General features: G+C 40.6%; 2 protein-coding genes across 2 annotated transcripts in view; both read right to left on the bottom strand.

Moving 5' to 3' along the window:
* LOC124151408 overlaps positions 1-14,344 on the bottom strand; it is a 460,916-nt gene that overhangs the window by 87,379 nt on the left and 359,193 nt on the right. The window lies entirely within an intron of this gene.
* Positions 2,777-8,916, bottom strand: LOC124151425 (sodium- and chloride-dependent glycine transporter 1-like). Its single transcript, XM_046523891.2, has 6 exons — positions 8,826-8,916; positions 8,140-8,268; positions 6,659-6,758; positions 5,946-6,046; positions 4,332-4,502; positions 2,777-3,888 (listed from the first exon to the last, which is right to left on the bottom strand). Exons 1-6 carry the CDS (start codon positions 8,853-8,855, stop codon positions 3,769-3,771), a joined length of 651 nt encoding a protein of 216 aa, XP_046379847.2. The 5' UTR covers positions 8,856-8,916; the 3' UTR covers positions 2,777-3,768.

Raw genomic sequence — 14,344 nt, 5'->3', positions numbered from 1 at the left:
TGTTCAGTATATTTGCATCACATCTCTCTTAGTCCGTAACAGTAGGTCTGTTTATGTTCGTGATGTATCTTCACCATAGGTCAAATTATTGCTGTGAAACCAGATATTGGTTCAGTTAGTCAACTTGTGACGAAGTCACTCAGTATAGATTGTCTGACGGCTAACTCGTGGTATGACTGGATTGTGTGTCAGTTCTAAGTAAGGAAAGTTAGTATTCTGGAGGGACAATATTAAACATTTCAAGTCAAGATCGTTGTGTTTAGACAGTTCCCCTACCAGGTTTGTTTATAGCGATGCAAGTGGTGTAGGTTACGGTGTCTACTGTGTTCAGTTTGGTGGAAGGTTGGCACATGGTGTCTATGGTACTGACAAGTCTTTTCTTGGTTCTCACTCAGTCAAGTGGTTTACGGATAATACCAATGTATGTGCTATTATTAAGGGAAGACACACCTACAAAATTTTGCGTTAATTATCTGGGAATTGTGTTTGAGCTGCTGTATATGTTTGGAAGTAGACTGGATTCCCCGAGAACAAAATGATCAAGCAGATTATCTGAGCAAGCTTACTGATAGAGATGACTGGGCGGTTGCAGACTATGTTTTTCATGTACTTGATGAAACATGAGGACCACATTCAATAGATCGTTTTGCTTCTTACTACAACAAGAAGACCAATCGTTTTGATTCTAGGTACAAGAACCCTAATTCTGAGAATGTGTAATTTTACTTCAGATTTGAGTAATGAGGTGAACTGGATAATACCACCAGTGTATCTGGTCTCTCGTGTGTTGTGCTAAATGCGCGAATACAGAGCAAAGGGTACGTTGGTTGTACCTCAGTGGTACTCGGCGAGTTTCTGTCCTTTGCTATGCAAACAAGGTACATTTCTCAAAGAAGTAAAAGACTTTGTTTATTTGCCGTCTTGCAAAGAAGCTTATGTTCCCAGTCGTATTTGGAGAGCTGTATTTGTTTTCTTCGATCAGTTGAATTATTGCATATTGCACGTTCAGATATCATGTTTTGTGAACATTATATGTCTATACTTATTGAACAGTCCAAGACGGAGATGGTGCATGGGTAGTCATAGGTGTATCCGATTCACTGCTATGTCCTGTTATGCACTTGTAACGTTATTTAACGATGGCAGAGATTGCCGAGGATTCTCATGAAATATGTGTTCAGAGCACGAAGTACTGTTAATGGCAAATATGTTCTGAGGAAAGAAAACAAGCCACTGACTTTTACAAGACTCCGTGAAATATTTCGTATAACTTTGTCACCTTTTGTTGGTGATGTGTCAAGATATGGCCTGCACAGTTTTGAGGTCAGGTGGTACTTCAGCGGCAGCAAACAATGTTCATTGGGTTTGTAATAGGTTGTTTTCCTGAAATCCCTTTCTCTGTTTCTCATGCAGAGTAAATGCCTCTGCGAGTGCCACAGGGGAAGCCACATTGTGTGTTTGTTGTTTATATCTGGCTTGACAGGTTTTGGAAGAGAAATGAAATTTCATCGGTTGAATAGAGTGAATTAGACTGAAATTGATTTCTCTTGAAGGTAAAGCCAGATATAAAGAGAGATTATTCAAGGTATAGGGCGCAACCGTGAGGGGTATATATAGGAATTGTAAAGCCCGGTTAGTTTATCTCTCCTGTGATGTCGCCGTTACAGTGCGGTATGTTAATTTTATGTTTATTATGTCCCGTGCATTATGGTTGTGATCATTTTCTGTTGGCAGGTGTTGGGAGGCTTGCTGCAAGACAAATGTCGTCACAGTGACGAGTATGATTCTGAACCACAAAGCATGGATGGTACCTGGTACATGCATGTATCTTACAGTAAGATGTTACACTGTCGGTGACTGGCGTGGCTATGAAATTATATGGATCAAGGCTAGTGACGCTACTGAGTTTGTAAAAGGAAATTTCAATGCAGAGTAAATGCCTCGGCAAGTGCCACAGGGGAAGCCACATTGTGTTTGTTGTTTATATCTGGCTTGACGAGGTGTTGGAAGAGAACTATCACTGGAATGTTCCCGAGAGCGGCATTAAACAAAACATATATAAGTGTACCCTCGATATATAGTGTATGTCGATCCCAAGACGCCCAGAAACGACATGTTCTATAAATGTCTACAGCGTAGCTTTATATTTTGGCATTCGGAATTCCCGATTATATTTGTGCTCGAGATGACGTAATAAAACTCTGACTGACTGTGTTCCTGAAGCGTCCTCAGATCTGCAGGCAATGAGGTATTGAAAACTTTCCTTTTGGGGTTAATTAATGAAAACAGATACAGATACATATATCGTGGGAAAGTTTCAAATTCTACCATGTACAGCGATCAAATGTCAAATACCGATACAACAGCTAAAGAATTATTTGAAATGATTACATATTTGAAACATAACAGCGAGCGAGCGAGTATGGTTTTACGCCGCTTTTAGCAATATTCCAGCAATATCACGGCGGGGGACACCAGAAATGGGCTTCACACATTGTACCCATGTCGGGAATCGAACCCGGGTCTTCGGCGTGACGTTGAAACATAACAAGGCATAAGCGTCGTTATCGGAAATGAGTTTTTATCATGTGAAGTTCCTATATAAATATGTTGGCCTCTTCAATAAAGTCTTCACATCAGGTATCTCACAACAAGCATGACTCATGTCTTTATTTTAGCCAATATAAACAGCATGACAATTCACTTGATACAAATTCACGGAAGCCGATAACTATCATTAACTGTCCTTAGAAGCATACGGAATATACACGTCGCACACAGTTCGTTGAAACTAAAAATATCATTTTCAGTGAAAATCGTATCAATGTGAGACAACATAGTTAATGTGTATAAATATGTAAAATTTAAAACATTGCGTCGTGTATTAATATATTTGGCAAAGGCACTAGACACCGAATGGTGTGTAGGACAGGTGAGACAAACTTAATTAAATTAGAAAATAAAATATCGTTTTCAGTGAGAAAACAATGGACAACATATTTGTTGTTCATATGCAAATTTTAAAAGTTGGATATTACGTTGAAGCAGGATCACACAGAGTGGTAATACAGGGGGCGCATAACCGCCATGTACCCCGAGTGATCCTGCAACACCGACATGTTTTAATATGACATCGTAAAACAATTCAAACAAATTAAAAAACTGAAAGAAAACAGCTGTTCGGTTGAGGTGAGGTTAACATGCACTATGTCACATGACCTACACTGACTCGGGGGAAAAAGTGGGGCTTTTTGCTTTGAAGCGGGGAAAAGGGGTTTATATTTATTAAAGGAATTGCTCGTAGTGGGGTATAAGGGATTTATTCGGCCGCTGAACAAATTATTTCCTTCCAAGGCGGGATACATCGTCTTTCATTAAGATCACGTCGACCAACCAGATCTCGTCATTCTGACATGGAGGTATGATAACAAAAGCTTTAGTGTGCATTATTAGACTTAGATTATTAGACACATATTTGCAAGTTGGCAGATGTTAATGTTTGACAATCTGATATACCTAGGTGACCATTCAATATAATGACGCTGAGTATATTTCAATTCTATTACGATCAATCTCCAAAACACTTTCGCTAATTCACTTCGTATTGTGTGTAAAATAGACTAGGCTAAAAATAGCCCTCCAATGAAATAGACATTTTCAGGGCAGTTACTCATAAGAGGTATGGTGACGTCCCTTCCTAAACGAAGATATGGTAGCGAATGGGTCCAGGATATTGATCATGACCGAATTGAGATATATCACACTGGGTTATAGAGGATGGGTTGACATGGACGTGTCGACTGCTTTGAGCGCTTCTTGCTCCCCACGTATGTCGTCTATTGGTATATCCGTTGGTACATCTTCCGGAATGAATGCGTTCACCAATTTCTGGGTGGAGGGAAGAAATAAACAATACATTGTGCACTTTTTATTATTTAAACGTGAACTTTATATTAATTATAATTTGTTTCCATTGAATGTCGACGCCTGGGAATAACCAGTCTCGATTATCTGCCGACCTGTATTCTATTATGCGTAAAAGGTAAACTATTGGTGAAATTACCTGAATATTAATGAATCATTGAACATCAAATATTACATCAGGTGTTCGCGAAAAGAGCAGCATGTCCTGCTTATGTGTCTTGGGATGTAATAGGGTACTGTATGTTTTTATATAGGTTTGTAGGACTGAGGTTAATTTGTGTCAATCTCATTTGTACCTGGAGATTAAGATTAAGATATAAGATTATGTCTTATCTTATGAAAACATCATAACCCACTCCCACATATATAGTCACTCACTCACTCACTTAGGACTCAGCTTCAGTTACCTGTTTAAATGTGTCCCCTTCCGACTTCCATACACAGTACACCATCCAGCAAGGCGTAGGTGCAATCATGAAGAGAGATATAAGCCAGCCAATCACAGTAGCCCATTCAGGGTAGAAGTAGTCACCGTATTTTGGAGGACGGTACTCGTAGAAGGCGTACAGAAATATAGTCTGGAAATAGTGAATAGTACAACTGTGGCATATGAACATGAAATCATTGTGATCGTACCTTGAGCGAAGAATACAAGTATTTGGAATGAAAATGATACTTAAAAACAGCCACTCCAATGTGACCGGGATCTAGTAGGAAAACACTATGGGACAGCTCTGTTTAGCGACTAGTCAATATCATATTCGTAGGGAGCAACACAAAGATAGGGTTACCGCAACATTCACCTAACGTACTCAAATAATCACTTTGCTCTCCTGGCCCTGAGCATGATTTGGAATACTGCTATTCACCCATTCCTTGTAATAATAACGACCACAATAACCATTATCACAACAACAACAATAATTATAATATCATCTGAAACGTGGCACGGTAGAAGAAGGAGCATCAGTCAGTCTACTTGGGGAGGAGTTATTGACCATCTCATGGATGGCCAGGCCCACACGTACATGGGAATGCAAACTCCAGAATGCCATATCAAGTACAAATGACAAGGACAGAGGACAAATGTAGACTTTAGAAAATCTGGAACCGCTCGAAATACAGTCTAATTCAAAAATAGTTATGCTGTACCCGTCCTTTCGTATTCTTTTGGTGTTGATTGGACGAAACAAACAATTCAGGATATTGACACTCTCACACGAAGAATCATGGCGGACAATAGATCCCACCACCCTCGTTCTTCCCTAAATCGCTTATACTCGGCTTGATTAATGTGGAGCCTCTTTGTGATATAATATTGAGCACTTTTGCACATATGTATTTGTCTTGTGATCCTCTAATGAAGACATTCCACAGTTTTCTTAAACGAGCCAAGGATCTGGGACATTATCTCAATGTCGGACATAAACGGCCATCATCTCAATGACCCAGAATATGTAGAGGGCGTCGTCGAAAATTCTTTGGAATAGGCCCGTATACAGCCTCAGACGTATCCAGGCAAACAAACCTGATCTTGCCCTTTTTGATAAATCCAATGAAATCATTTATATCATTGAATTTTCTGTCCCTTTTGACACCAACGTGGTTGACAAGATTGAGGAAAAACATGGAAAATATGCGGACCTCGCTTTCGAAATGTCACGCTTGCATCCCAAGTACCAAGTTTTCCGACTCCCCATTGTTCTCGGTGACTTTGGTTTGGTACCTCCCAATCTGTTGACTGACACAGGGAGAGTCCCATTCGCTGTCTGGGCTGTAGAGGGGGAAAGGGTCCTGAGCTGATAATAGTTGCGCCCCCAAAGTGTTGCAGAATTAGGTGATGAAACGTTCAAATCCCACATTCGCTCCAAAAGTGATTCTTGATTTGTCATGATTATTGCCGTGCTCGTGTGATCACTTCGACCTTTCCAGCCACAATACCGTGAGACCAACTGACAAACTGGAAGCGACGTCACTCACTCACTCACTCACTAAACATTAAACATGGATGAACGTCCTACCGTGAGAAGCCCAGGTGTGATGTATTTCATGAGGAACGCCAGCCACTTTGGAATGGTCTGTCCATACATCTCCAACGTACACTTGTCCAGTCTCCTCACACCTGTAATGTACACGTCCTCGTCATACACAGATGCTTTCACAGGACATGAATTGTTTTCTTTTTGTGCTATTGTCAGAAATTTGAAGGTTCTCACTGAGTTTCTGGGTTGGAATAGGTATCTAGCAATCTTTGCTTGTGATCAGACTGGGTTTGTTCCTTTGTTTGATGTTTAACGCCGCACTCAGCAATATTTCAGCTACGTCACGGCAGTCTGTATGCATTTGGGTCTATCAGATTTGGTGACTTGGTTGAACCAGACTCGATTATTTAAAGCTGTGTGCCTGACCACCAGATCCATTTATTCCCCTCTTACGCCAAGCACAGGCTGCCGGAGACCAAGGGACTCCATGGGGGTGTCAAGAATTTCGAACGTCAAGAGGTGCGTGAGTGCCTGCGTGTATGTGTTATGTTTGTTGTTTAGTGCGGCACTGTAGATAATCGAGCCTGGACCAGACAATCCAGTGATTGATATCATGAGCATCGATCTTCGCAATTGGGAACGCTGATATCCAATCCACCAAGTCACCGATCCGGACTACCCTATCCATTTAGTCGCCTCATACGAGAAACACTTATCGCCGGGAATACCCATGCTACGACGAATATATTTACCAAACACCCAGGCCAGCACTAGACACTCCACCACCCCAAACAGCATCACGGGGGGCACCGATGAGTACCAGTCTACGAGGGTCAGGGCGTAGATACCACCCTACAGCGACAGCATGTGAACAAGAGACGTGCTTTAAAACCAATGGAAATACGTATGGTGAAAGAAATACAGGGTTCCATGTGAACACCAAGATCTGAGAAGAAGCCACAAACATACCATGATTTATAATGATATTATTCAAAGAATATTATTCAGATTGCTAATTTAACTATGAGAATGAACCTTCTGTTATATGATTAAGAAAATCCTATAAATTGAGTTTATTTAATATTGTTGACGGCATACACATGATCTCATATTTAACTATCCAAAACAATCCACTTTAACACATATTTGAATTGTTTGGGTCTCCATTCGACTCTTACAAATTATGGACTCATTCTGGTATGCAACATTGTATTTATCAACATTTTGTGGACACTTTCTCCGTATACCGGCATCTCTTCTACAGAGTGAGTATATCGGTTAAACGGGTCATTTATCAATATTCAAGCAACATCACGACGTGAGACACCAATATTAGGCTTCAAATAAGTTGGGAATTGAACTCGGCTCTTCGGCGCGACAAGGGAAAGCATTTACCACGAGGCTAACCCATAACCCGTTTTATGAAGAGAAGTTCTTGTGACACAAGCTCGTCATGAAGTAAATTCGATATGCGTGCCACAATAGTTGACAGCCTGTCCTATGAAAATCGGGATGCAAATACGCCACTGTTGGTTACCGCCGCAAACACTTGCAAAGTCAAGTCAAGTGTCAACCTGAAAACACTCGAACATATGGTACACGCTAAAATAAAGAATTCCATCAAACATAATTTTTGTTACAGATGTGTCAAATTTAGATGTTCGCTGCTTTTTTACAGAAGGCCAACCAACGGGTGGAATACCTAAAGTAGCACGCGACCAAAATAGGTCACAGTGAAATTCTCCTTCTGCTCACCGTCCAACTCCGTGGTGTAGTGGATAGACCGCCTGCCCGCAAGGTCTTTGGGTCGATCCCCGCTCGCGTCATACCAAAAGATGCCCAACGTCGGTACTTGTTACCCTGCCTGCCGTTCGGCATTAAGGGTTAGAATAAGGACAGGAAGGATCTGAGTCAGTATACTTTGTCTGAGTAGGGTATCCATGTTAAACTGCGGCATGGTGTCTCAGTGGGCGAGCTCGGCATTAGTGCGGACTGGTACAAGCAGCCATAACCACACACGCGCGCACGCAGGTCGCTATATAAGTGCAATAATACTGAACGCGACTTTAAAACTATTTCACTTCCCCCCAACTTCCTGCTCATGACGCCAGTGTAACAACTATCAATTTGTAGAAATACATAAGACGCTAAAAATAGACGATAATGTTATTCCACGCTCTTGGATGAAGCGGTGCCTGGCGATCCCTGATCCCTAGACGTTATTTCGTCCTACCTGAGTAGTATAGGGAAGAGCCAGAAGGAAGCAAGGAAGAAACACGATCAGGAGGAGAAGCCACCGCCGCTTGGCCAGTGAAGGGAACTGGTCAGCTAGTGTCTCCTGTGTTATCTCTAAACTCGGTACCTGCAACGAAGGGTTCGTTTTGAATTGTAATTGAATTTATACGTGAACAAGTAACAGGGTATATATCATTACACGCATGTCCATCATCACAATTGGAATCATTTTTTACTTATTGATGCAAAGCATACCACGTTCTTAGTTCATAATTTCTTCTCGTCGATATATGGATGAAACCATTCGTTAAGACCCGGCTTCGAAATGGTCTTCAGGAACCCATGCTTGTCGTAAGAGACAACTAACGGGATCGTGAGGTCAGGCTCGCTGACAAGGTTCATGCATATCATCGTATCCCAATTGCGTAGAACGATGCTCATGATGCCAATCACTGGAATGTCTGGTTCAGACTCGAGTATTTACAGACCGCCGTCATATAGCTTAAATATTATTGCCGAGTGCGACGCTAAAGAATAAATAAACAAGTATGGCTGAGCACTGATTTTGGGACGCATTTTCACTCACTTACGCTGACACTTACGGCACGCATGGGTTGCTGAGGACCAATTGTAACCATGAATCCCTATAGTCTTGTATGATTGCAATAAACTAGCTTCATATACCGTTGTATCAAGGCCTAACGTCATCATCATCAGGAAGACCAACACCGACCATAACTGGGGCACGGGGAGATAACTCACTGCTTCCGGTAACACCGAGAACGCCAGATTAAGACCTGCAGGCAGGAGTGAATTGGTTGCATACGCATATGTGTATGCATCGTACACTGAAGTTATACATTATATAGAGAAAGACATTTATCATCAAAAACTGGCCTGAACAGTTAATCTCTCTGTCACAGAAGCTGGTTAGCTGTACATTTTACACCTAAGACCCTGTTTATTACTGTTTACAAACTGATAAAGAAGAATGATGTTGGATGCTAAATAGAATCTCACCCAAGTGTCTTTTGATATTAAATATATCAACGCTAGGCGATGCAAGTTTAACACTCCTCAGCAAGCCTCGATTTTGATATATTTAATATCAAAAGACACGAGGATGAGATTCTCTATGCATATATGTCCTACATTAATAACAATCAAACAAATCCAACAAACGTATTTGTATAACAACATACAATGTACTTATGTACATGAAGATGCCCAAAGTGAGATGCCCAGAGTTTAACTTTCCAGATTATGGCACGTATATTACGATGTGCATGTGCAGTTCACTGTTATTATTCGTTAATCTGGTGTACCTGATGACTGGAAGTCGTCCATGTTAACCCCGGTCACGTAAGCCATGTGCCCCAACACCGTGAAGATAGACAGTCCACAGAAGATGGTGATCAGAGGGTCCACGATGCATAGAATCAGCGCAACTCTGGGAATTAGCAATACTCAATGACCACTTCTGTGTGTTATGACTTAAGTGAGCCGTGCACATTATAAATCATTGGGCAGTGAGCTTTCTCAGTAAGTAAGCAAAGCAAATGTAAAATGAAGATTTAAGGAGAGATTTTAAAAATCTTAGCTTATAATAATTGGTTATTATTTCTCTGTCTGATATCATCCTTGTTTCAAGGAAACGTTTTAGCAATTTAAAAGTGCTTCCTTCGACATTTCTGTCAATGTGTTTATTATTTGCTGTTAATCTTGAAACAAGGAAAACATCCATTTGCACACATGTTATATGCCTCTAAGATCGTAACATAAATATCGTTACCATTATGGTATAATGGAACAAAAATGTGTTGATATGAACTTATCCGCCAAACATAGGGGATGCAACCTCTCAGATCGTGATTCAAACTTATATCACCATTATGGTATAAGTCGGGGAACACATGTGTTAATATGAACTTACCAGCCAAACATAGGGGATGTATGCAACCTCTCAGAACGTGCACAATTATGTCAGTATTTTTCTGTAAAACTGTAGAACACGTGTATTAAAATGAATGGACCAGAAAAATATAGGCCATGAAAAGGAGAATCCGAACATTTGGTTCAAACACGTTTTTCAGGACATCTCCTGACAAACTAACAATTAATTTTGGTGAGTAAAAACCTTGTATCAATGTTTCCATTATTTTCTGGAACAGATTATTCAAACATACAGGCCACACTGGCATATTAAATATCCAACCTCTTACCTGTAGCAGTTACTGCTTCGCTGATTGTGACTGGAAATTGTGTTGGCGATCCCTGTACTGGTTCCCATCGAGTGAAGGGCATAGCCACATGCTTCGATCCATATCTACAACACATCAAGATCACAGATCATCGTAGTACCATGTCCTCCGTAATGCCATTATTGGTATATGAGTCATTTCAATGTCTGAAGTTTAACCCGCATTCTAATACCATACAATTATACTCTCAGAGAACAGAGGTTTTGTAAAACATGTAACATGGGCTATCTGGAGGACCAATATCACTTCTTGTTAATTTGTAATGTATGTGGTAACCTTCGCAAGCAGTATATTCCAGAAAAGTTTCATGTCCATCCAACGTTATCTGAGTTTAATATTCTAATGTCAAACCGAGAAAAATCTTTAATTAGAAATACATCCAAGTTTGTACATCGCCGTTTGGCCATACTGTTTTCTGAAGACCCTCAATCGTATCATGGGCCGTCGGCCTACACAAGTACAGAATAAAGAATTATTATTATTGTCATTATAAAATACCACACAACCTTCGGAGGGGGCACAAGTAGAAAGAACATTTTCTCCACACGCAATCATGAATAGTTTATGATGTAGCAGCTGATACGGTGAACTTTGCCATGGCACTCACTTTAGGGCTTTTAAGCTGTCCAAAGTCTGGTCTCATGAGATATAATATTCCATCTGTCGCCCCTGGCAACAAGGAACCCCGTATTAGGAAGACGGCACACACAAGCACGGGGCACATGAAGGTGACGTACACGATCTGGAAATGATATATATTTTTTATTTGCTTGTTTGCGTGTAGTTTAACGGCGCATTTATAAGATTTAGACCAGACTACACAGTAATTAACATCATGAGCATGGAACTGCGCAAGAGGGATGATACATGTAGGTTGCTGGGATGATACACGTAGGTTGCTGAAGACCCATGATAAACCTCTAATGACGTCATCCTATTATTTTCACGGGCCTTCTTTCCGAAGAGTTACCGCTCAGAGGGACTTCATCCGGATTATTCCTCTGTCCCGGGGATAGAGTCCCTCGCTAGAAATATTTTTTGCTGTATCTGTGTGCATTTGAGGGCTTTAAAACTTGCAGGAAACAGAAAATATTCATTTGGCAACAAGAATGAGCAGCTCTTTATATGTTTATTCCTCCCGCGATTCGAGTGTTTCCCCTCACAACTAAAAATATTGACCAAATCAGAAAGCTGCTTTCACACCCCTTCTTTACGGTCTGATGGCCATTTGTGCTCATTTGGATTCAAAGTGGCGAGGCGATGGTTTTCGGTCTGTATTATTTCATAGCAATAAAGAATTGGGAATGTCATGCATTGGAATTGATAGAATACTCACCCTAGACAAGGAAGATAGTAAGGTTTTGTGCAGAATTTCGATTTTATTTAAGAAAGGGCAATGCAAATCGAACGGTGTTGTACGGAGTGTCTGGCCTTGTGTAAAGATATAATCGAATAGTGCATGTCTGACATCTGTGATAGTAATTATTCTGAAATATTGAAGCAACGGCACAAGGGCCTGAGGTTCGTACCTCGTATACCGAGTATATCGGCCTGGGAGCAAATAAATATTTGTTTTGTTCCGTTCTGTTGACTATATGTGCAGAATGATGTAAAATCGAACGACAAAATGTCTTCTCTACATTTCAGTTAAAACTTGCAACCTTCGAATCTGTAGCCCATGGAGTGAACCACAGGGCCCTTAAGAATCTTGTTTTCAAGTGCATGTTTGCCAGCAAGGTTGTTTCAAACCTTTCCTTCGATGACATTAGTGAAGGGATGCGTTAAACTGACCGCGCGACCCACTCACAGTCAGTAGATAATATTTGATTTACAAACATTGTGCGGTGCAAGGCAACACTCGTATTTTCGTATTACATCCTTAGCCTTTTCGCGAACACCTGGTGTCATTACTGATTTTCATATAATTGCCATCGTTGTTTTTGCTTTTACACCTTGTGGAATCTGGTTCGTTGGGGTCTGTTTTTTCTCTGGCGTTTTATATGTACTGACGTATGCCTAAATTCGCACCATATACCTTGCCCGTAACACGAATGCCCTTAAACAGCATGATGTACATGGTGGCATAGGTGAAGAGTAGACATCCAAACAAAGGCCACCGAATGGAGCCCGTGTCTTCAAGTCCACTCGAGATGTCCAGTGCATTATACCTGAAACAGATGTGTTGCTTGTTAACAAGTTCTTGGTATCTTCAAGGATGGACTATCATCTTGGTAAATTTATGTTATCATTGCCTACCTTTCTACGTTCAACCACATCAGGAATACCTCGTGACTATCCAAACTGTTATCTTACCCCGATTAACACGAATCAACGTCCATTGTTTCTCACGTTGGTGGTGGCAGAAATGGAAATAATATCAGTTTATATCTTTAGCTTAAACCATTCCAGGAAAGAGTAGATATCCATAATGATCATTAACTTAAGGCATGTAGAAATAATAAGCATCTTTACAAATCACTGCAATATCGGTTTTAAATAATATTTACTCATTTAAATACTTGCCTCCAGAATTCTTCTGAGGCACTAGCAACATTCGCAGTGGACCCATTCAGGTGACCCCACTGTGTAGTGTTTATAGCACCTTGCAGAGGAACAGTGTCATTCTCTGTGGTGTTCATCCCTCCCTGTCCATGCAGCGTCGACTCCACGCAGCTGGGTGTGTTCCAGGGATTGCCACAGGTCGACCAGGGCAGGGGGTTGAAGAAGGAGTTGAAGAAGTAGTAGAGATACCAGGAGAAGTACATAGACGTGTACATGGCGTAAACCCACGACACCAACACCGTGCCTAGGCCAAGACCTGGTCAAAATACACACATGCATCATGTATTGAATACTATTAAGTTAACATACATTATACGCAATTGTATTGCTTCCATCAACCGTTTAAATTCATTTAAATGTACTTTCCATTTCGAATATATTTCCATGGCCATATAGCATATATAGATAGATGCGACCACTGTTTCGTCAGCACTTATGTTGGGAATATGCCTGCACAAACAGATGTAACTACACCTGCTAGGATGTCGATATTCAGCCCGAAGTCTGCAGCAAATGTCAGTGAAATTTATATTTTTGATCTTGTTATTCCCAATACAATGACTTTGTTGAGGTAACTTGCACTCATAAAACGATATCAGTATAGAGAGTCAGACATTAAATATTGCACCGAATTTCAGAAAATATAGATTTTAAACACAACTCTTATTTAAAACAAAATATTATTTATCCACAAGTTGTCAGTGAAAATTTCCAAAGCATTTGATACAGTTACCGTAATCGACGTAATAAGCGCCCCGCTCTAGTAAGCGCCCACGGTGATATTTGGGATCGGGTTGTCAGGCTCACTGACGTGGTTGATGCATGTCATCGTATCCCAATAGTGTGGATGCTCATGATGTCAATCACAGGACTGTCTTTTCCAGATTAGATTATTTACAGACCATCGTCATATAGCTGGAATATTGACGAGTGCGGCGTTAAGTAATAAACAAACAAAAAAATAGTATGGAATTCTGGATAAATCCCCGACAGATACATATATTGCATTTGTCACCTTTCATGGCTGGACAAAACTTCCACACCTCAACAGGGCCTCTCTGGTAGTATTGCCCAATGACGACCTCCAGAAAGTACAGGGGTACAGCACAAAGTCCCACAAACACCAGGTATGGGATCAAGAATGCTCCTGAAAAGAATAAACCAAAAATTCGTTGAGTCGTTGAGAGTATTTCTGAGAAATATAGTTTTTAACACTGTCCTATTTTGTAAGAGACAAACACTTTAAGGGGACTACACTCTTTTTCATAATATATATTATGAGGCAAAATTATTTTGTCCAGTATTTTGGGTGGACAAATGATTTATTTCAAGACGAAGTATACCAGATATATACTAGTAAATCACATAGTTCGTAAGTAT

Source organism: Haliotis rufescens, unplaced genomic scaffold (assembly GCF_023055435.1).
Source record: "Haliotis rufescens isolate VD_foot unplaced genomic scaffold, xgHalRufe1.0.p SCAF_9, whole genome shotgun sequence".
Classification (NCBI taxonomy): domain Eukaryota; kingdom Metazoa; phylum Mollusca; class Gastropoda; order Lepetellida; family Haliotidae; genus Haliotis; species Haliotis rufescens.
The sequence above is the reverse complement of the archived record's forward strand: the minus strand, read 5'-3'. Positions and strand labels throughout refer to the sequence as shown.